We start from the raw sequence: 24,899 nt of genomic DNA, 5'->3' as shown, positions 1-24,899 counted from the left end.
TTTGCACTCTAGTAGCCTATTGCACTAGCCTGACTACGTCAGACTTCGTACTTCAGCTAAATTTCATTACGCTTCTGTACTGAGTCTGAGATACCTCCCATTCAAACCGTTTTCCTCCGGTCTCAAAACGACCGTCCAATCAACGAACAGAGGGCGGGCTGAGAGCCGTGACGTAGACGCTAAACGCCGAATCACAGTTGTAGTTTGTTGTGGACATGGAGATACAGAAAGCTATTTGCTCTGTTGTGGAGAACCGGCACTTGCCAACTTAAACCCGAACAAGAAAAGTGTTTTTTAAACATTTGAATGGAGATTATGTTGTTGCCCTACTCCCGACAATTTTTTTGAAAATTTTAATTTATCAACTTTACCGCTCGTCAGCGAGAAACTTTGTGAAGCACAGCTTGACGTGCACAACGATCGAGAAATCATGGAATGGAATTATATTGTTCACAGTTAATGGTGGAGGACGCGTGGGCAAGCATTCTTTGGTGACATTCCTGATTAACCAGAAAATAAGGTAGGAAGATTTAATTTACATATGGTTATGGTTGTCTGGTGGAAGAGTTTGAGAGGAGAGAGGGGCGTTCCTCCCGTTAGACACGAGTGGAAAGCCACCGTAAGGATAGTGTTCAACTAGCTCTGGCACGATTTACTTAACATAATCTGCAAAAGTCGTTCATAGCCATGTTAACACTGGTATTTCGCTCGATGGGTTTATACGTGTATTTTACAGCAGAGATTCGATGCGGCTGATCCGGCGCATAAAGCACATCATATCCAAATGTTATGTGTGATTGGCTTACGTTTAGACCAATGATTTTAAACTTCAGACAAGCCCCTCCCACGAGAAGGAAAACGATTGTCAATTATGCCCAGCCAGACTCTGTCTATGAAGCGAAGCAAAATAGCAGAGGATGGTATTACCAGGCTACTATTGCACGGTCTCTCTGAGAAATGCTTTGAGGTTTCTAAAAAAAAAGGATGATGTCAATGCCTTAAAGCTGTTGGCTCAACAAAACTTAACTTGACTGGAACATTTTATTTATGACAATGGTCATGACGAATCAATGCAGTTAAATCCGGTTGTCACTTCAGCTTTCACTCCTTAGTCATGTTCTGTACACACACTGTTCAGTAATTTATGGGAGTGACAACCACAATCTACAAAATGAATAAATTCCTACAAAATGCAGGTAGTGACGACCTCATTTACTAATTTTAACACAACACAAATTCATTGCAGTGTGTACAGAGCCAAACTAAACAACTAGCTGTTGATAAAGTATTTAAACATGCATCATGGACGTCACATGACAGGAAAAAAGCAAACAAGAGCAAGCTTATATCTAAATAAATCCAAAATCTTTACATTAAAAATAAGACCAAATATTTCAACCTGCACCTTCCCTATTTAATAACTCCAAAACTTGATTGCTTCATAAGCCAAGCCCAAAAACAAGACAACACCGCAAGACTCACAATGTCTCTGTAGACTGGAGAACATAACACAGTGATATTACTTCGGTCAAAACAATGAATGCAGAACACGCTAGACAACCAAATAATAAAATGTGGTTGTCACTCCTTCTGAGCCAATGTGTTTAGTCTTGAGGAAACTACATCTCCTTGCAATGCTTCTGCTAAGGCAATATAAAGACTTGCTGCTGTATTGCCAATACATGCATTAGTGTTGGGCGATATGCCCCATTTTGAGATCGCATTCAGGTCCGAGCAAGAGTCCAAGGCGTGCGCATTGAGTCCAGGTGCATGCGAGAAGAAATTTGTGTGTGTTATAAGCTCCCTTGCGCAAAGTGAAGCCCTCAAACCCTTTCATGCAAGGAAAAGCACGCAATGTGCATGTTAATGTGAAACTATGATGATAATAATAATTACAATCGCCAACTATCGTCATGTAGGCCTGCTATTGGCGATATGTCTGACGAGCGTCGATACACAATACTTTCGTCTATCGGCACAACCCAAACATGCATGCTGCTGTTAGCATGCAATTGATGCGACTTCAATGCTCCATCATACTGCTATAGAACCCTAAGTAGAGGTTAAAAAAATGCATTGACAGTGACTGCAAAATACCAGACTCATTTTGATTCACTCTGATGTGCAAACTGATTGGCTGGCGGATTGCAAAAATATAGGTGGATGCGGTTTCATGTCTGAACTATGTCATTTCTACCTCCGTAATCTGCTTTCACAGATTTCATATTTCCAAATAAAATGGGAAAAATGTTGTACTTGGATTTGAGTTGATCAATTGGGAACTTATCAGATTATGAAAAATGAACATTAGGTACCAAAATGTCAGGATTGGAATGTTTGGAAGGGAGTGGTTAAAATATAAGAAATATTCAACTTATAGTACAAGTTAATTTAGTTTAAAGGGCCATGGCATGAAAATCTGACTTTTTCCATGTTTAAGTGATATAATTGGGTGCTTCTATCAACCTAGAAAATGTATAAAAGATCAACCCAGTAACTTAGTTTTGGTAAACCATTCTGTGCAAGCACGTGAAAAATTTGGTCATTGAAATTTGGCTCTCCTTATGATGTCATAAGGCGATCTTCTTATAATAATCCCACCCCTTAGTCTGCATTATCCAACCATGGCACAGCCATTCAGTGCAGAGAGAAGGAGAAAATAATTCACAGCACAATCATTGCAATCAGTGTTTGCATTTCATCATTTTGAAAGAAACACCAAAAAACGGCACACCTTCGCTCAGGCCTACAAAGTGTCAATTTTAACATGCTATTAATAAATTATCTGTGGAGTGTTTTGAGCTAACACTTCACATACACACTCTGGGGACACCAAAGATTTATTTTACATCTTAAAAAAGTCTTGTGAAATGGCCCCTTCAAAAATGCTGAAATGTGCACAGATTAAATTCTGCCTGACTGCGAGAGAGAATGTGCTTTAAGAAAAGGTACATTTTGATTCCTTGTTACCCTTAAAAACGCCCTGCACAGTATATGTAGTTTATAGTATAGTATAGGGTTTTTAAGTTATAATATAGAGCAGAGCTATTCAAATCTTACCCTGGAGGGCCGGAGCACTGCACAGTTTAGCTCCAACCCTAATCAAACTTCCCCCACCTGTGATTTTCTAGTGATCATGAAGACCTTGATTAGCTTGCTCAGTAGGGCTGTTCTGAATACCATTTTTTGAGCTTCGAAGCAATATTCGAAGCTTCGGAAGGAGGGGCAGAACATATTTTTCTCTTTAATAAAGACAGGAATCTCTCTGTGTGTGTATGCGTCTGTGTCTGTCTGTCTACAGTTTTATTATGTGGTGGATGTGTTGCTGCCGACCCAAGAAACTGTAGTGCCTTTTTTTCGTGCAATATGGACATGTGACACGTTTAGAATTAATAAACTTTAAAAATACTACAGAACAGCGCAAGCCATGAGTGGCGTGCCTGTCACGCGTCCTGCGAGAACAGCATTAGTGAAACAAAACACAAGAGCAATACTTTTAATAAGGTAGCCTAACATTTTTCTAACAAACAAACATTCCTGTATCAGAAATTAGCAGCACAGTAATTACTGACAACATAAAGGGTAGGCCATTTAAATAAAACAACGAAAATAAATAAACTAAGTTCAACAAACTAATAAAACGGTAGCATTCTTTCAAAATCAAGTTTATTTATAACTCTTACACCATCCAATATGTTTTTTTCATCAGTAGAACAATATAGAAGATATTTTGCAGAAACCCCAGTGCTCCGTCATGCAAGTCAACCGATCCGCAGACTTTAAGAGCTAAAGCATATATATCCAATACAAAAGTAATCCATCATAACTCCGTGTGACATATTGACGTCTTGTGAAGCAAATCAATCAGTTTTTGCAAGAAACTGAACGTTATTTACAACACGTTATTTACAAGCGTGAATGCCAAAGCAGGAAGCACGCTTTACGTTTGAGGCGATCTCTTCTACTGGTGGGGTTTGGTGGCTGTTGGCTATGGATGTTGGTCTCTCTGCACCACCTATAGAGCGGGAGCGTGAAGCGCACTTCTTGCTTGGCAAAAGCTCTGCATTAACGCTGTAAAATAGATTTGTTTGATCAGGGTTGGAGCTAAACTATACAGTGCTCCGGCCCTCCAGGGTAAGATTTGAATAGCCCTGATAAAGAGTATGCATTTACCCATTAAATTGCCTAAGTCCCATGCATTAGACTCATTCTTCGTCTTTTGAAAAGTTACTTTCTTAGTCTTCTAAGTTTCACACATTTAGTCAGACGTGTGTCAAGATGCAATTACTGCTCACTTCTGACGCATACTTGGTTAAGGTTTCTGTGGTGCAATAAAGCTATTAGCCTGGAGGGTTGCCCACTACTCAATAAGACCACAGGGATATTAGGCCTAATGTTCTGTAACCCAATTCTTGAGCTTTCCAAAAACATAATACAGCTCTACAAGAAATCCTTGTGAAACTCCCTGTAGGCTGATTTAAAAAAATCTGTGCAGTGGGGGCAGGGGATGTGGTTCTTTCTTTGGCACACTCATAACATCATAGTATGGATAAGATGTTATGTTAGTAAAGACCATTCTGTGATCAGTCACAAGTCCAGGACTGGTGAGAGTACACTCAACTTAAAGCTCACATAACACACACACCATTTCTGCTTACCGTAATTCCTCAAATAAAAGCCGTTATTCAAATAAACGCCGGGCCTCTGATAGTGGCCGGGGCCGTGGTCATCGCGGACAAATAAAGCCCGGTCTAAAATTAAGGCCGGGGAAAGATGAGTGCCGGGGGAAAATGAGTGAGAGCTTAGCGCGTCAACTATAAATGCCTAGTCCGTTTGGTGAGACGCGCGCAATCCGCAGAGGCTTGCGTTGCGGACCAAAGCGCGAGTATAAACAAAGCTTAGCTTACGCGCAGTGTGAGCGTATTCGCGCCAGAGCGCGTTTCAAAAGGAGAGACGTCAACTGCGCGAGCACTCACCTTTATCTGCCTTCGTTAAAACCTTTTAATGCGGCAGCAGAGCTAGTGAATATCTACGGTGCACACGCAACAGATCAACTAAGCGATAACATAGGCATGTGAGTGGGCTTCAAACGACTAAATAAAAACACAGACTTAAAGGAATAGTCTTCTCATTTTCAATATTAAAATATGTTATTACCTTAACTAAGAATTGTTGATACATCCCTCTATCATCTGTGTGCGTGCACGTAAGCGCTGGAGCGCGCTGCGACGCTTCGATAGCATTTAGCTTAGCCCCATTCATACAATGGTACCATTTAGAGATAAAGTTAGAAGTGACCAAACACATCAACGTTTTTCCTATTTAAGACGAGTAGTTATACGAGCAAGTTTGGTGGTACAAAATAAAACGTAGTGCTTTTCTAAGCGGATTTAAAAGCGGAACTATATTTATGGCGTAATAGCACTTTTGGGAGTACTTCGACTCGCCTGAAAAGTCCGCTCCCCTTCTTCCTCTCATAATGGGACAGGGAGGGTGTTACTGCGCCAAGTCGAAGTACTCCCAAAAGTGCTATTACGCCATAAAATGTAGCTCCTCTTTTAAATCCGCTTAGAAAAGCGCTACGTTTTATTTTATAGTAGACTATTCCTTTAACATTACGATGGGTTCCAGTGTTAAGAGAGTGCTTTACCTCCTACTTTGCTCAAAACAAATGCATTCTATTCTAATGATGAAAGCGCGCCCGGGCGTAGATTGATAAAAGTACAGTGTGAGTGCGTGCATGAAGTAGGGAGGGGGGACGATCCCGCTGGGGCATGATTTGGATAATGTGAGTGCGGTGTTATCTCCTAAATGCATTCAAGTTCATCATGATGCACAGCTGTCAATAGATGGCACTAGCTACATTGGATGGGTCTTATTTAGTGCTAGTGACGAACTTTTCAACAACCTTGAAAAAAATATACTGTTAAAAAATGAATGATCTCTATCCACTAGAATGCTATCGCTTTTAATTTAACTGCTAATTTAAAACAATTATTTATTAAACAGATGGAATTTGAAATAAAGGCCTGTCTGTAATAAAAGCCTGCTTCAAAAAAAGCCTGTTACCTTTGGCAGTTTAGGTAAATAAAGGCCCCGGTCTTTATTTGAGGAATTACGATATGTTAATCTTGAGTACCTATAGTGTAGTATTACATCCTTCATATATCCAAAAAGTCTTTAGTTTTATCAGATTTATAAAAGACAGATCAGCTGTACAGATTCTTTCCGGAAAAAAAAAACAGAGCTGCGGAAAGTGTATCGCGGGTGGATTGAGTCGCAAGCAAACAACATACATAAAACATTATCCCACTATCTCTGGATAACTTATGATTCATTACATGTTCATGTTGCTTATATTATATGCACTTACACGTCGATTGCCAACAAAACACAGACATATGGTGCAGTTTACATACCGCCTGCGACTCATGACCTTGTTGGGAGCGACCCATTTCAAAGAAATCCAGCGTTCCACATACGCACAACTCCACTGCTACCCCGGAAAAACAAGCTATATCCACTGTTTCCATAATGCTGGGTTCTTTGGTAACTAAACAAGCTTAAATTTCCCTCACAAACAACAACACGCTTATTTGGTGACATTGATTTCATGTCAGCCCTTGGTTGGTGTTTGTGTGTGCTATTTTGGTTAAAGTGCCCTTATAAGGTCTTCCATTGTACTTCCTGCACTAAAATTGCCCATATAAGAAATAAAGCAAGATTGTTACATATTTGCTTATGTTTAGCATGATGAATACAACTCTTAAACAGTGTTAATAAGTCAGAATGCATGAAATAGCTTTAGACCCCCCCCAAATTCCTAAACAAGCTTAGGTCTAAGGCACAAACCCTTAAGAATGGTGAGATCACCAGCTCTGTAATATAATAAAAAATGACATGACTCATCGCTAACCTAATGAGTGAGTCCATTTCCACAAGCAAAAACACTTACTGTAGTGCACAATGGACATTACAATGGACAATATATTGCTTTTGAAACAAACTATTTCTAGGAGGCCACTGTTAGTGACACTGTTTTGTGTAGAAACATGAAAGAAAACCTGCCTGCATTGTCACCATAATGAGAATAAGTATTAAAAGAGAGCAATGTTATAAAATATCATGTAAGGTCAGTCTTGTCTTATTAGTAAGGTTTAAGTACCCCTTCATCAACATCACACCAACAAATGTATTCTTTTTAAAGGAGTCATATTATATAAAAAAGCTAAAAAGCACATTACTTTGTGTATTTGGTATAATACAATGTGTTCGTGTGGTTTATGATTAAAAAAATCATTATTTTCCACATACCATACATTTTTTTAGCACCTCTAAGTCCCGCCCATCTGAAACAGGTTGTTTGGTACAAAGCTCATCGTTGTGAGAAAGTGCGGTGTCAACGGGTGTGAACTGATTGGCCATCTATCCAGTGCGTTCTGATTGGCCGAATAGCTCAATAACGTAATCGCAAATATGACGCTCCTTGCCAAGTTTTAGAAGATGAGCTCCCAAAACAATAGTGAAAGCCACGAGATACTATCGCATTTACTACTACCTTATCAACACGAACCTGAATCTGACCCAGAAAACTCACATGGCTAAGCTAATCGATCAACTTTACCAGCGCGATGTGAGCAGAACGTAACAGATGGTAAGGTAAGGATACTAAAACATAAACCATGTTTGCATTTCTGAACGTAGAAACAACAAACAAGCACTAATCTGCACTTCTCAAATCTCACGTATGCATTAAAACACAGGCACGTCTCTGCTCAAAACTCGCCTTTGAATCGTCAGTGAGATTATTAATTAAATATGAAAACATCTATTTACAGGATGTCAGTGTAGTTGCAAAGTTACAATTGCTCCACTTTTTAGACGAAGCCTTTGTGTCCATCCAGCAATTGTACTCTGCGATGTTTAGAAAGTAATCCTCCTTAGAATGTGCAGCACACAATCGAACATTTGGGCTGTACTGTTCTGAAACAGTGTTGTAAATAAAACCTAACCACTGCTTTCTTAATGTTTACTCTGTTGGAATGCCAACCAAAGTAGATTTGCAATGAAACACAGCGTCTGCTCGACATGGCGGAAAAAAACAATACTACAGCATGATTGAAAGTTACACCCTCTATCTTTGCGTATATACGAGGGCGGTGTTATGAAAATGTTCAAACCAGTATGACGTCTAACTGCATGGGCGTGTTAAACAAGCTGTTTTAGGTGGGCGTGGATGAGGCTTAACGTTTAAAAAAAAATTCTCTTTGGATTTGAAACTTTAATTTTTGCAACTTTACAGATCTTTTTTGTGCACAGACATCATTTAACACTCTAAAAACAAAGGAAAACATGAAATCTGACAATATGACTCCTTTAAACTCATATTAGACTTGACATCATTCAGCAATTTCATTAAAGGGAATTGTAAAAGTACTACTTTCGGTGGAAAATTGACTCATCCAGGAAAACATATACTCAACTACAAAAATTTGACAAAAAAAAATCACATATTTTAAACTAGACTGGCTTAGCCGTCCATGTCTAATATAATCTATATAAAATATTTAAAGTAAAACATAACTGAACTAACATTTATTTCATTTAAAATAATAATGTTGCTAAACAGTGATGCCGCTAACGCGTTACTTAGTAACGCGTTGCTCTAATCTGACCACTTTTTTTAGTAACGAGTAATCTACTGCGTTAATATTTCCAAACCAGTAATCAGATTAAAGTTACTTATCCAAGTCACTGTGCGTTACTATTTTTGAAATTTTCCTTAGCAAAATATATATTTTCTTGTATATTTCTTCTTGCGTCTCGGGAAGTGAAGTCAGGTGTGCGACAAGTCACGTTTTCAGCACGAGGACAATTCAGGTCACGTGTAAGCGACACAAACGTAAACAACATACAATGGAGAGAGAAGAGAGATGCAGCTACAAAAACACTACGTCAAATAAAAAAAAACATTTGGAGTCGCAGCAAGGCACAGACAGTCAAACTAAGAGCAAGTCCCACCCGGTGGTGCGAAGCAGTGAGCAGGAGGTCATCCACTACCCAAACAACAAAAGCTGGACTTCAGTGCAAAATCAGTAAGTGTGGGAGAGTTGAAGAACGAAAGTAACAAAGCGATTTTCTCCGAGCCCTGATAACATCTGCATCTCACTATGACAGCATATTAGCACATAACCTCTGAAAGAGTTGACAAATATCGCGTTATTTACTCACCGATTTCCACGTGTAGATCCAGAACTGTGTTTTCAACCATGATAAGTAAATTCCAAAAGCGGTCTTTTTTTCTTATAACGCGTTGTGTTTCTCGTTTCATGTGTTACAATCAGTGTTGGGTGTAACTAGTTACTAAGTAGTTACTGTAATTTAATTACTTTTCCCATATAAAAGTAAAGTAAGGGATTACTCTTATTTTTATTGTAATCTAATTACAGTTACTTCTGATGTAACTTAATACTGTGTATGGACTGTAGAACAATTATGTATACTAAAATACAATAGTGGATTTAACATGGTTTTAGTTTACAATTCTCACTATTAACTGGTTGATTCATATTAATGAGATGTTGGCTGTTTATTAATACTTAATAGCACATATTAATGCCTGATTCTGGAAAACCTTATTCTACATCCTTAACCCTCCCCATTTCTACCAATACTTAAAATTAACAACTACTTAAGTATTATTAAGCAGTAGTTGGAGTATATTGAGGCAAAAGTAGTTTATAGTTAGTTAATAGAGAAATTTTGACCCTAAAGTGGGACCAAAGAAAATTGATATACTTTCATTTATTATTTCTTCGAGCCATTTCAAGCCTATCCTTGTATCATGTACTAATAGGATTTAGAAAGTAATTAGTAATAAGTAATTAAATACTTTTTGAAGAGAGTAATTTGTAAAGTAATCTAATTACATGATTGAAGATGTAATTAGTAACTAGTAATTAATTACTTTTTTTAAATAACTTACCCAACACTGGTTACAATACTGATAAATCTACAAGGTATTTAGTATATAACATCTTGAAGACTTCTCAGTTTTTCAAAATAAAAGTTTAAACTCGACTACCTTTTATTTTGTGAGTAGATCCTGTTGGGTCAAAAGTAACACTTGTTAGTTTTGTCCCGCTGCTAATACTGTGTATAATATGTTAAAAAATGTATATTATTCTAATTTGATTTAATTTCATTTTCATAGTGTTCAAACTATTGAATTTTTTTTAGTCTCAGCAATTTAAGTTTGTACTGTTGGTTGCTTTTGAAACATTTGATAAAACTGAAATTTAAAATAAAAATGTAATTTAATTATTTTTTACAAAGATAAATGACAAAATAAGTTTGCAGTTACATATTAAAGAGGTCATAGTCATATATTTAATAAAAACAAGTGTAACACAAAAATCTATCATGTTTTGTTGTGTTACTTTTGACCCACCTGTGTGTTACTTTCGTCCCTGCTGTCAAGGTCAAAAGTTACAATTCACTACTCTTGTTTAAAGTGAAATTATACCGAAGTCGTTTTACATTTGTTCAAAATTCCAGCTGGTATTGATAGAGCACACTTGTGAGTTATTGACCATAGCAAAAAAATATCTCTGTCTAAAACATTAGCTTTTAAAATTAAGTTTTTCTGAAAATGGCCCCTGCTTTTCCCTATTTATGTTAAGTGAAGTCAAGAAAGACTCGTATATATATATTTTAGTTTTTTAAAACACAACAGTTCAACTTAAAATGTCAGGAGATACATTGTTGACGTTACTGTTAAAAATGCACTTCCAATAAAGTGAGTGTTGGCAAAACCGGTTGACATTTTTAATGTTGAGGCAGTGGGGGTGTTGGCAGCTACTGGAATGTAACTAACAAAGTAACTTGTAATCTAACTTAGTTACTTTTAAAATCAAGTAATCTGTAAAGTAACTTAGTTACTTTTTAAAGGAGTAATAAGTAATCAGTAATCAGATTACTTTTTCAAAGTAACTGTGGCATCACTGTTGCTAAATATAGAACTAACTGATCATAACAACAAACAGCTTTCTTTCTTCCTAGTTACTATCTAAAGACCTGCGGGCCACCACACAGATTTTCTTTAAGAAATTGCAGATTTCCTATCTGAGCTAGAAGTCACTGCAGATAAAACTCTTATCGTTGGGACGTTAATATCCCCATTAATAACCCAAACGATAACCCAAACGACTATTGTTTCTGGATGTTCTTAATTCTCTCAGTATTAGACAAAACGTGACGACGGCCCAATATCCATAAACACACATTAGACTTGATTCTGTCACTTGGACTCAATATTAGTGACATGGAATTATCATCTCAGGGCAATGCTGTTTCAGACCATTGCCTTGTCTCTTACACAGTACTTCGATATAGGATCACTCGGTCCTCACCACGCTACCAATTAGGCAGAAGAATAATGTCCACTACTAAAGATAGCTTTATTGGTAATCTCTCAGACCTGTCTCAAATGAAACATAGCAGATAACCGTGAAGATCTGCTATTGCTCCCATTAGATAGAAAGAGAATCAAGGAAAACAGCAGCACTAGGAGTGGCACAGTTCCCAAAGCTCATGGTTCGATTCGTATCACGATTTTAGGGTCACGGTTTTCGGTTTTGTGGCGTTCTTGTTGTTGTTTTTTCTTTTAATCGTTAACACTCCAGAAATGTACTTCAGCATATGATATATAGCTTAATTGTCCACAATTTAGGATACATATTAACAAAATTGTTATATCATGTAATCATGCACAAACTGAATTTGACTTGACTTTAAGCACATTATTGGGACCATCTCTGAGGAATCCTAGGTGAGATTTTGATACAGCAAGAGAGAAGACATTGACATGCTTTTCATTTATTTGGCAAAAAAGGAGAATGTGTATTGCTATCTTTGCAGGAACGTATGTGCCTTTTTAGCACACAAAGATTAAACTGAAGAATTAACTTGCATTTATCAAACTGCCAACTTCAGTGTAGCTTTACTCAACGCATCCACACGAGCGTGAGGGTCAACGTGGAGTGGGCACTAGTGTCCATGAGATCCCATTTCGCTTGGTGGTGTGCACGTCAAATTTTGTAACTTTGCATGCTGCTCCGCAACCCAAGAAGCACAAGTTCCAGGCGAATCTAGCCGAGCATGACGTCTCATCATGCCGGCACCCAGTCTGTGCATCGAGTATAAACACCTCCCCAAACGGAGGCTCGCGCTGTGAAACCAGACGAAAGCGTACAAGACTTTAGGTAACATACGGGCACAAGGCTACATTGCGCACACGTCAAACCATGCGACACACACACGCTCCGAACCCGAGACAAGCCAATCGAACAGTTCAGATGTTTTTTCATGTACCGTGCCACCCTTAGCCCCCACTATGGTATGACCATCATACCGCAGTCCGTTAAAGGAACAGTATGTAGGATTGTGGTCAAAACTGGTACTGCAATCACACAACTGGTGGTCAATACACAACATGACAACATAAACATCAGTTGAGGGCTGCAACTCCACTTTTTAAATGACAATATCCTGGCCAGACCACTGTTGTCAGTGATATAAGTATTTGAAATGAAAATGATTTCTTAATGTCTAGTGACATATCAGGGCCATTTTATGATTAATTGATATAAATTTCTTACATACTGTTCCTTTAAATGGCAGCTAGAAAATGGAGCTTAATTGGAGGAGCACAAAGAGGTATGGCGTGCTGGAAAGAGAGTGTTCAACACTACAGACAGCCTATAAAAACCACCAGATCTACCCATCTCAACAAGCTCATCGAAGAAAATCATAATACCCTCTTTAACAAGTTGCAAACTTAAAACAAAGAACAAACAAATACAAAAAATCCAACACAGTAGTAACGACTTCATGAACTTCTACACTAACAAAATTGTGGTTATCATGGAAAATATTCGAGCTATCCAAGCAGAGACCATTTTACCCATTAGTACACTGAACACTAGATTACCACATGAACAACAAAGTCATTTAAAGCTACTACAATAGAGGTAGAGGAGCTCTCAAAATTAAGAAAATTATCCAAATCATTGTGTATATTAGATCATGTTCCCACAAAATTACTAAATAAGGTATTGCCTGTAGTGTCTGACCCAGTACTAAATATACGTTCTAACAGCGTTCAAACTGGCAATTATTAGACCACTCATTAAAAAGCAGCACCTTAATAATTTTAGACCAATCTCAAATCTCCATTTTCTTTCTAAAATACTAGGAAAAGTAGAGGCAAGCCAATTATGCACATTCTTAGTGAATAATAGCACATATAAAAAAGTTCCAATCAGGATTCAGGCCCCACCATTTTACAGAGACAACACGCTTAGTCTTTGTGCTATTAAAGTGACTAACTATGTTGGCATCAGTGGTCAGGCATTAGCCTGGTTTAGATCGTATCTAACCGACCGCTATCATTTTTTTTTTTTTTGAGGAGGAAAATCATGTCACTCTTCGGTTAAATACGGCATACTGCAAGGATTCGTCCTAGGTCCTATCCTTTTCTCGTTATGTATGTTACCTCCAGGTGACATTATCAGAAAAACATAAGATTCGGGGTTTTTTTATATTTTTTGGCCATATTGCCTTTATTTTGACAGTGATTAAGGAGAGGACCGGAAAGTACAGGGAGGAGAGAGGGGTATGGTATCGGCAAATGACCACGAGCCGGGAATTGAACTTGGGTTGCCGAAAGTGCGAAAGCCCACATGTCGGAGCGCTGCCCACTACACCATCGGCTCCGACCATAAGATTAGTTTTCACTAGGGGTCGACTGAATTTCGATCTGGCCGATTATTGACGTCGGTGTTAAGCATTTTGCCGATCATCGACATCAGCCAATTTAAAAGCAGATTTGCTGATAAAGTAATATCAATTTTGAAATGCCCTATTTTGGCTCTGATGCAGCCATGGATTTAGTGAGAGCCGTCGGAACACGGAACAGGGCACTCTATTCAGTTGCCTACAGCAATGGCCGCCCACTGCCTGTTTTGTTGGGAGTCTCGAGTCCAGCCAATCAGGGCAGGAGGCTGAAGACACCACCGAAAGCACTTGCTAACTGGAGCTGCTTTACAATGATTTCGCTCTGTGAGTAACAAGTAACAGATTGAGTTATTTTTTGTGACTTATTTATTACATATAAATGTTCAGATAGTCACGGGTACGCTTAAATGCCTGTCTTGGCGACATATATATTTAAGTAAAAGGCTATTGAACCAACTAAATGTGTCTATAATGTGGTATTAATGTTATAGTTTTATGAAAACATTTGCTGTCTTTTCAACAATGCACAATGAAGCTGTAAAGGCAATTCAATTATTTACACTAATTATATAATGCAAATTGTTTAGTTAATTGTTATATACATAGGATAGTTTATCCATTGATGTGCAACATGATTAAATGAATAGTTCTACTATTGTATGCAATGATAAAATCATCAGAAAATAATTAATATATTTAATTCAATAAATTTTATGTGTGTGTATATATATATATATATATATATATATATATATATTATATATATATATATATATATATATATATATATATATATATATATATATATAGTTTATTGGTGCTTCCTGCTCTTTTTTGTTATTATTAATATGATTGTTTTAATTAACATTTCTTAGAGTCAGAATTAAAAATGATTCAAAGCATTAAAAGTTTTTGTCAGAGCCTGAGTCTTAACTTTGAAATTAAATTGTGTTTTTACACCAGACATTTTGGTTCAAAATATCGGTTATCAGTACTTGATCAGCAATAACCGGTATCAACATCGCCTCTAAAAAGCACATATCGCATATGATACCCAGCTTTACATCTCCTCACATCCTAGCGAATCCCAACAGTTTTCTAAGCTAACAGACTGTATTAGCGTTATCAGTGACTGGATGACAAATAACTTCCTTATGCTAAACTCCAATAAGACTGAGATACTCATTATTAAACCAAATCGCTCCAACCTAAATATTTCAGATTATAAATTGCCCATAGATGGCTGCACTGTTGAAAGAAGAGACCCTCTACTTTCAAACAAACAATAAACAAACAAACCGAATGGGGAAATTTTTTTTCATCCAATCTATATTTTTTCTCTGCTTATAAATTCTTAAATATGGGTATTTTTCTTTAAAAAAAATGTTTGGCAAAAAGCTGAAATAATAGCATTTTTGTGAAGGAATTTTTTTAGAAATCAGATTCATGATTCAGAACGATTATCAAACATGCACAGAGATGCACACAGCTTCCTATAATTGCTGACCAGCTTGTTGCACGTCTCCACTGGTATTTTTGCCCATTCATCTATAGCGATGAGGTCCAACTCTTTCAGGTTGAAGAGTCTCCTTGCTATCACCCTGATCTTTAGCTCCCAACACAGATTCTCAATTGGATTTAAGTCAGGACTCTGGCTGGGCCACTGCAAAACGTTAACGTTTTTGTCTGCTAACCTTTCCTCACCACTTTTGCTGTGTGTTTTGGGTCGTTGTCGTGCTGAAATGTCCACTGGTACTGGTACTGCTCCTTTTTCATGGTGCCATTTACTGTGATTAGGTTCCGGCTGAAAACACCTGCCAAAATATTTGTTTCCCACCACCATGTTTGACAGTGGGGATGGTGTTCTTAGAGTTGGAGGCTACACCGTTGTGACCAAACAAATTAAATTTTTGTTTCATCTGACCATAAAACAGAAGACCAGAAGTCTTATTCTTTGTCCAGATTGCAAAGGCCAAGCAGGCTTTTGTGTGCTTTATCTGGAAAAGTGGTGTCCTCCTTGGTCTGTGTCCATGGAACCCAATGGGGTGCAGTGTCCGTTGGACTTTCTGCCTTGAGATATTTTTAACCTCTCTCACTATCCTCTTGGCCAGCACATGTGTCACTTTTGGCTTCCAACATTGTTCTCTGAGATTTTTCACAGTGCGGAACGTCTTGTATTTTATAATAATACTTTACACTGTAGCCACTAAAACTTCAATGCATTTAGATATGGTCTTATAGCCCTTTCCTGACTTATGAGCAGCCACAATGCGCAGCCACAGGTCCTCAGTGAGCTCCTTTGTCATGATTGTCCACAAACCAACAGCAAAGAGCTTCTGTTTTTCTCTTGTTGAGTTGATTAAAACAGCTGTTCCCAATGAATCAGGGTAATAAGGATGCTTTACAACAGCTTGGACTATTTGGAATGGTAAAGAACTTTGGATTTTCCCATAGACTGTGACAGTTTCCAAAGAGTATACATAATTATGGACATGGCACTTTTTGTATAAAATCAGCTACTGTCTGTCTGTCTCTCTGTCTCTCTGTCTCTCTGTCTCTCTGTCTCTCTGTCTCTCTGTCTCTGTCTCTGTCTCTGTCTCTGTCTCTGTCTCTGTCTCTCTCTCTGTCTCTGTCTCTGTCTCTCTCTCTCTCTCTGTCTCTCTCTCTCTCTCTCTCTCTCTCTCTCTCTCTCTCTCTCTCTCTCTCTCTCTCTCTCTCTGAGTTTTTTTCTTCATAGGACTTTTTCCTCCTGGCTAAGTCAGGATTTTTTTCTCCTAGGACTTTTTTTCAACCCCTAGGGAGTCAGCTGACACTGGCTTAACTTAGAACTCTCTTCTATATGTTAAAATCTTAGCCGCTGTATGTTGTCCACCATTTTTGTCTGTGTTTTCTCCTGCTTTTATTAATGTAAAGCTGCTTTGAAACAATTTAACAAATGTGAAAAGCGCTACATAAAATTTTAGCGAATTGAATACCCATTCATGACTCCTGAAAGTGACTGTTAGTGTCTCTAACTCTGCTATACATAAATCAAACTTTGGTCAGATGCACTACTGCCTTCCTGTAGCCAAATTAGTAGAGCTTGGCACTAGCAAGACCAAAGCCATGGGTTTAATTAGCAGGAAATTACAAAACTGATAAAATCTGAAGCCTAAATGCACTGTCAATTTTGCATCTAAGTGTCATATACATGAAAATACTACAGGCCTAAAGGGCCACTGTCCATTCTTAGTCAAACAAACTGAAGAAGCTTATCTTTGTGATTAGTAACCAGCTGGACAGTGGCCCTTCATGACGGTAACTGACGGCCCTGATGTACCGCCAAGGACTTTATAGCCATAGCAATACTTTAAAAGAGCAGTCCTGGTCCTGAATATCTACCTTTTCGCAGATTACAGATCCAAACCAAATAAACCACACATTACCAGCTAAAAGGTTTACTTGAAAATCAAAGGGCAGTTGTGTTAGTGTGCCTGTGTCCATACATTATATATACAGTATGTGTGGGTTCAGTGGGCAAACATTACAAGGTCTTTTGGGGTTGCAATTAACTCTTTCCCCACCAGCGTTTTATAAAAAATTTGCCAGCCAGCGTCAGCATTTTCTATGATTTTTCCAAAAGTTTAATTCCTTCCAGAAAATGTTCTTCTTTAAATATATAAACAGACAAAATATAACAAATGAAAGAACAGAACCTCTGCTTTCAAATAAAAATCCTTCTCCCTACCCTTGTTCTCCTTTATCACCTTTCAAATATGGGTAGGTTTCTTCAAAAATACAAAATTTTAAACAAAAGCTGAGATAATTTTGTCTTTGTAAAAGACTTTTGATAGAGATCAGATTCAGGGCGATCATCGAAACATACACGGAGTTTGAACCGATTGCCCTGAGGGAATACCTCCGTTTTTATAGGTTTTTTATATGTTGGGATTGGGAAAGAGTGTCACCTGGTGGATAATAGTGGAAGTATGAATTGCCGGAAAAACTCGTCATTGACAGGGAAGTGTTTTCTATTAATTGAAGAGTTAACTCGTCAATGGCGGGGAAAGAGTTACACTTACATTTAGGGCCCTATAATTTCCGCGATCACGGGATCGCGGACGGAATCACGGAATTGGCTAATTAACACGGAATCTAGTATTAACGCGGATTTTTGCGAAATTTTACATTTTTTGAATAAAATTATGTTTTTGTGTGGGAGACGAATATCTGGGGGAAATGCAGACCGGGGGAAGTAAATCTGGGCGACACGCCCGCTCCCGTCGTTTCAGACCCCCTCCAAAACACTGAAACCATGGCGAAGCGGCTCTCCACGACTCTGCTTTCGTCAGCGAAAAAATAAAGAAATTCGACGCTAAGCACTTAGTTCCGAGCAGGTCTCACATGACTTTTATGTGACCGGAGAACTGTTATTTTGTAAGTTTTGTCAACACTCTGTTCACGGTGAGCGCAGAGATACATGCACTCTCTCATCCACGGCTGTCTCACTGTACCTCTCTCACATGCACTCGCTCACGCATCTGTCCGAAGTGCGAACACAAATCCTCATGTATTTGTTCAGTTTTATGCATTTCAAGCGAGCTGAGGCAAACTAACTATCCCTCGCATGTAAAATATAATCATCTGCATCATGGCGCCGCTCTCTGTCTCTCTTTCGCTCGCACGTACAAAGAGCTGCGTGCTCATGCTGTCCTAAGTCAGATCACTATCCTGTGTATGTTTGTAAAGTTATATGCATTTCAAGCGATTGTGAATAAAATATGGATCGCGTTCTGCTGGATTGATGTGTTTAAGGCACTTCTGAAGGCACCACTGCTTTGACACCTTGTTGTAGCCTCCTGCAACAACACTAAACAATGCATTAAATTGAGTTGTGTGTGCGCGCGCGCGCGTGTGTATGTGCGTGTGTAAAGGCATCTTTTATAGTCATTAAGTAATCCTGTTATCCAGTTTTTCCCCAAATCATTTACATTTTAATCATTAACATTAAAGGCACACTCTTTTTATGACTAAAATAACAGTAAAGGGTAAAAATATAATTGCCAAAAATTAAAACGGATAAAACAGAAATTTGCAAAAATTAAAACGGAGAAAACGGAATTTGGGAAAAAATAAAACGGAATTTGGGAAAAAATAAAACGGATTTTATAGGGCCCTATACATTTAAATCAAAGACAATGAAGATATTTTTTCTGCATATTTCTTTCTATAAAAATATTTTGGTGGGTCCTTAAATAAATTATCCCTGTCTAAGTGGGGCACAGAATGAAAAAGTTTGGGAACCACTGCCCTACGACAATGTTACTAGGTCCCCTTGATGGGAGCAAACCCAGAATCAATTACCAGACGTGTTTACGTTCACACAGAAGGCACATTGCAATTGGCAATGGTATGGCACTTTCTGGGTTTAACATCCTGTGTGAAAGTTCATGAGAAATAAATTTCTTGGAATCTGTATCACTTACACACTTGACAAATCCTAGATAAGTTTTCTTTTTTATGAACCCTTTGAATTAAGCACCTTCTCAGCTCCTGTGGCCTTGTGGGTCTTCGTAGAACATCAGCGTTTTTCTGCTTTTTGCATACATACAGGCATACTACTCATTTTGCGTACTGATTTTCACATTCTTTATAGTATGGAAGTTGGCGATTTCAGACACAAGGTTTGTTTAGAACCAAACTCTGTAAGTGTGTAATGCTGTTCCTGGAACCAAACCCTACAGAAAGATAGATCTCCAGGAACCAGACTGGGCACCTCTGCTCTAACAGCTCACACTCCCAAAGTGATCTACACACTGGCTGCAGTTTGACTAAGATTACTGAAACAAAGCAGACAATAAAATGTACCCAATAAAGCAATCTGAAATGTTTTGCTTCAGTACACATTACAGTCATCCAGAGGACATAAAAATGAGCTAAGATTTTTTTTAAAGTGCAAAACACAAGCAGAATCAGAACGCCAGTCTCCCAGCTGCTTCAGGCGCACTGCTGAGCCACAGTCAGAGCTGAATTCCTCAGACACATCCATAGCCAGTTTACAGTTTACAAAGAAATAGATGTCACACAGATAACAGAGAAAGTCAGAGAGAGAATGCAACAGATGCATAAACCAGAAACCCCTGTGAGAGTCTTGTGCCCCAAAAGTTCAGCTGAAGTGTGTAATTTGCAAAAAATGTTTTCAAACTGATTTTCCCATCCTCTTTCACTGGCTAGACAAACAGACAGTCTTGCCCTGAACTCATGCCATTGGTTGAGTCAATGTTTCTGGGTTGAAATGACTGGGATGCATAAACAAACAAATCGATTATTTGATAGTACCACAAACCACAGTGTTTACACACTTCAGAAGGTTAACTTACAAATAGGTTACTTAAACTACCCTATAAAGGTAAAAGGTAACTTCACCAATACTTCACTTTTTCGAATTTTTATACATTTTCTAACCTATCGAATTTAAAGCAAATCACTCGAATAGGATTTTGTTGATAACTTAATTTACAACCAAATTAATTTGCATTGTTAGTGCACACACCTTAAAGGGATAATTCACCCAAAACATGAAAATTCAGTCATCATTTACTCACCCTCATGTTGTTACAAACCTGTATACGTCTCTTTGTTCTGATGAACACAAGACAAGATATTTTGAGGAATGTTTGTAACCAAATCATTTTAACCAAATTATTTTTCCTACTATGGAAGTTAATGGGGCTCATGACTGGTTTGGTTACAAACATTCCTCAAAAAATCTTCCTTCATGTTCATCAGAAAAAAAGAAATGTATACAGGTGTGTGACAACATGAGAGTGATTTTTTTGGGAGGGGGGGTGAACTATCCCTTTAAATCTACATCTTTGCACCATACCAATCCTGTTTAATGCACAGGAGCGATTGCTGCACAGTTATGAAGCTCCAGCTATTAAAACGCACTATTTGAAGTAGTTGCCTAATTCAAAATTTGCTGACCTCCCCAAAAAGACAAAGCCTTTGTGCTTATGTCATCTCGGCATCTGACTAGTGACTACCCCTTTTCCCCTGGGTGAAAGCAGATCTCCTCCAAAGTTGTGAAAGTGTTGAAAGGTGGTTGTGCTAAATCCAAAGTTAAAGGACTGAAAGGATCTGGCAGGTGGATTGACTATTAGAGTGGGGAAGATAAGAGAGGCAGATGTGGATAATCTGTTCCACCTGTGTTAACTTTTCCTACCTGGAAAGTACACGCGACCACACGCTCACACTGGAGAAGTCATTTCTAGGTAAATCCCTCAGACATGACTAACGAACTGAAGTAAACAAGCATTGTTTATAAGGTAAGAGCAAACTCTTTTTGTTTATGAAAGCAAAAAGAGCTGGAGGTGCTTTAGCATGGGTGGTTTTTCTCAGGCATTCATCACTAACCAGAAGACACAGTCCTGCAGGCTGAAACCGAATGCTTACTCAAGCCCTGGCGTCCCACGAGGCTTGCAACATAGCGGCTAATAATTTAAGCAGTCAACAGTTTAAAATGATAAAGCCTTGTGACAAAACCGGTCACCAAGATTGAGACAAAGTTTGCAACTGAGCCTGTAAGACTACAAATCTGGCTCCCGGCACCTCATGTGTCCTGTCCAGGCATCCACATTCACCAGGTGACTCTAATAACTCTATATTATTACTCTATATAATAACTCTATATATTTAACCCTCATGGTGTACAACTGCATTTACAATTACTCATGATTGCAGCTAACAGATGAGAGATGGACATCACTGAAATGTGCAAGGGAGAGAAATAAGGTCAGTATATAAGCCACGCGCTGACTGATGTCCAATGAATTATTGAGGGCCGACACTGCTAGCGGAGTCACCGATCCTATACGTTAATGTTCTGCACAGCCATATGTGCAATTACCGGACAATTATTCAAATCCATGGCAAAGGTACAAGACAAATATTCCCCAAATGAATAGAAAATAAACCATTAGGAACTCAGCAGCTTTCATTGTTGCCGTCACAGTTAAGCTTAACTTTCCCTTCTTTCTGTGAATTCCATTTAAATGAATCTTAATAACCATTGAACTTCACTGCGACCCAAAGCGGTTTGAGAGAGCAGGGAAAACAAAGTCTAACTTTAGGCAATTATGATGTGTGTACTGTACGTCCCACGTCATACATTACTGATGGGATATGTTTCAAGATTTTCGTCAATTGCTGTGTGAAGCATATGGTATTATTTATACACTGCTCATAGTAAAATTCCACAGAAGCTACCACTGCTGTGTAACAAAAGATTGTGTCAAAGTAATAGTCAGTGTAATGGTCATGTCTTCTGGCACTTAATGTTGGTGGGTGTTTAAGCCAAAGAGAAGTACAGACAACAAATTCCTCATTTCTATGAATTAATCACATTTCTCTTGGTAGCCACCAATAAAGCACATTGATGACATCAGGTTTGTAAAGAGAGAGAGAGAGAGAGAGAAATAGAGACAGAGAGACTGTCTGAAGTTGATCATCAATTACACCTGCTTTCTCCTTTATGACAATAGAATAAAATAAAATAGAATAGAATATTTAATAAATAAATCAGACTTCAATTTAAAACCACACAGTTTTGAAAACAATTTAGCCAATATTTATCATGGCTTTCCCTTAGGCTGACATCAGTTAAGTTTTACATTTGAACATCAAAGCCTAAGGCAACAATTCAAAGCCAATAAAAGATGCATTAAAACAATCCCTCTACTAGAATAATACTTGAATTTGCCAGAACTTACCAGAATATCTCCTTGATCTTGGTCATAATCATAATAGTCGTGACTTGACTCGAAAGCAACGTTTGCATAAAGCAATGCGAAACAGAAGACAGAAAATCCAAATAAGTGCATTTTAGTAAAAGAAAACCCTCTGAAGTCTGGACAGAGTCTGTTCAAAGTTCCTCTTTTTCACGTTTCGGCTTTCAGTAGCCGGTTTCTACAACACTCTCTCTTTCAACTAAAATAACGCACGCGTATACATCCAACATTTTAAGACAGGTCAGCTGTGGAGATACTGGTCCATGTAACGCTGTGTAAACTCTTAACATCCAGCCCGTGCGGAGACAGATGAGTGTGGAAGTGAGCTGAGAGCTCAATGGCATGTTTTATGCGATTTCACAGCGTTTCTTTGGCTTCTCCTCCCCCTCTTGGTTTTCCCCAGACCGCCTCTGCGGTCGCTGTTATACAAATCCATAGACAAATAGAGTCGCGGCACGCGCGGTTTCTCAGGTGTCCATTAATCACCGAACAGTCGATCGAACAGTTCAGACATATTCGAGTATATTACGCCAAAAACGCGTTGTGCGCGTGACGTGAACGCGCACCCGGTGTACCAATCCACACAGTGTCCGTCCTAAATAGTTTTGTAATCATTGTTATGTCCCATATCGTACTTTGTTGAAATTAGCATCCTTAAAGGTGACATATAATAAGACTTTTAAAAAATGTAAAATAAGTCTTTGGTGTCCCCGGAGTGTGTATGTGAAGTTTTAGCTCGACATAAACAACAGATAATTAACTATAGCATGTCAAAATTGCCACTTTGTAGGTGCCAGCAAAAATGTGCTGTTTTGGGTGTGTCCTTTAAAGGGGACATTTTACAAGACTTTTTTAAGATGTAAAATAAATCTTCCCCAGAGTACGTATGTGAAGTTCTAGCTCACTATACCATATAGATAAAGGCATGTTAAAATTGGCACTTTGTAGGTGGCAGCAAATATGATATGTCCCATTAAAAATGCAAATGTGCTTATAAAATGCAAACATTGATCGCCGTGATGGTGGTTTGTTGAAATTAAAACTCAATTGTGCTGTCAATTTTTTTCTCTCTTTTTCGTGGTTGGATAGTGCAGATTAAAAGCCAGTATTATTGTAATAAGACTCGCTTTCTATGTCATAAAAGAGGCGAAATCTGAATGATCTATTTATTCACATGGTTTACCAAAACAAAGTTAGGCTACTGTTTTTTTTCCTTCACATTTTCTAGGTTAATAGAAGCAGTGGGGAGCTAGTAATAGCACTTAAACATGAAAAAAGTCTTAAGCCGATTATGCTTAATAAACTGATAACACGTAGGGTCATGTAAACACGTAAAACGGTTTTCTTTAATTGGGGAAAGCCCATAAACGGTGTAAGCAAAAAACGATCGGCACGGGTAGTTTTTTGCTCATTACCCCGATTTCGCGTGGCATGTAAACTCCTTAACCAGCTTTCTCACGGTTTTGTCCATGTGCGCATGTTTCCGCGTGTGAAAGATAAACATCAGATGCGGAACTAAGCACAAAGTAACGTATAAAAGTCTCTGCTCTACCAAAGCAGTTGGCAGAGAAACTGTGAAAATAAAAACTGATGTTATATTTACAGGTTCTGGAGACACGAAAAGAGATAAAACAATATAGCTTAAGACAGATATGCCGTCGGCTTTTTGATTGACTATTATGTACTATAGGCGATGACGTCACTACCTGCCAGAAACCTGACAAATCTCCAAGTCCCATGTAAACGCAGTTGTCTGCATAGCCGGTTTATTGATTTGCATGTAAACGCATGAAAACAGTTTTTATAATAAGCAGATTTTTGATAGTTATACGCTTTTTCTGTGCATGTTAACATACTCAATGACTCATTTAATGGATCCTTGTTGCGTATGAGGAGTTTGGTGCTGTTGAACTGAAAAGCAGCACATTATAAAGTTTAAATAAATGCTGAAATGCGAGGAGATTTTGATGTATGTTGATCGTAAACAAAAATCACATACACAGTTATATGCATGATACAACTTAGTGAAATGTAGGTCTGCTTATTCTTGGATTGTGCAAAAACAGAATAACATAGCAGCAAAATATAGCAGTTAACAAATAGAAATGTGCATGATGTTAGACAGAAGTAAGAGTCCAAGCATATGTACATGTATGTGAACATATGTCAGTATACAATTGCAGGTGTTAAACAGGAATAAAAGTTTAAGCAGTAGGCTAATGTGTAATGAATCAGCACAATCTATGTATTATAGACCCTAAAGAGTGAAAGGGGCATGTATGTATTAAGAAGTCTGATGGCTTGAGGAAAGAAGCCACTCCTGAACCTCTCACT

At 38.2% G+C, this 24,899-nt stretch overlaps 1 protein-coding gene and 1 long non-coding RNA gene across 2 annotated transcripts in view; one reads left to right on the top strand and one right to left on the bottom strand.

Annotated features, from left to right (window-relative positions):
- The window catches only part of vegfc (vascular endothelial growth factor c), an 83,897-nt gene extending 60,786 nt beyond the window's left edge, over positions 1-23,111 (bottom strand). Inside the window, exon 1 of the mRNA XM_055205056.2 lies at positions 22,548-23,111. Coding sequence (XP_055061031.2) covers positions 22,548-22,658 — 111 coding nt within the window. The 5' untranslated portion in view covers positions 22,659-23,111. The remainder of the gene's footprint in view (positions 1-22,547) is intronic.
- LOC129444403 (uncharacterized) lies at positions 20,631-22,232 on the top strand. Its single transcript, XR_008644416.2, has 3 exons — positions 20,631-21,104; positions 21,178-21,422; positions 21,520-22,232. It is a non-coding gene; the product is annotated as an uncharacterized lncRNA (long non-coding RNA).
- Positions 23,112-24,899: the final 1,788 nt, after the last annotated feature.

Source organism: Misgurnus anguillicaudatus, chromosome 3 (assembly GCF_027580225.2).
Source record: "Misgurnus anguillicaudatus chromosome 3, ASM2758022v2, whole genome shotgun sequence".
Lineage (NCBI taxonomy): Eukaryota > Metazoa > Chordata > Actinopteri > Cypriniformes > Cobitidae > Misgurnus > Misgurnus anguillicaudatus.
The sequence above is the reverse complement of the archived record's forward strand: the minus strand, read 5'-3'. Positions and strand labels throughout refer to the sequence as shown.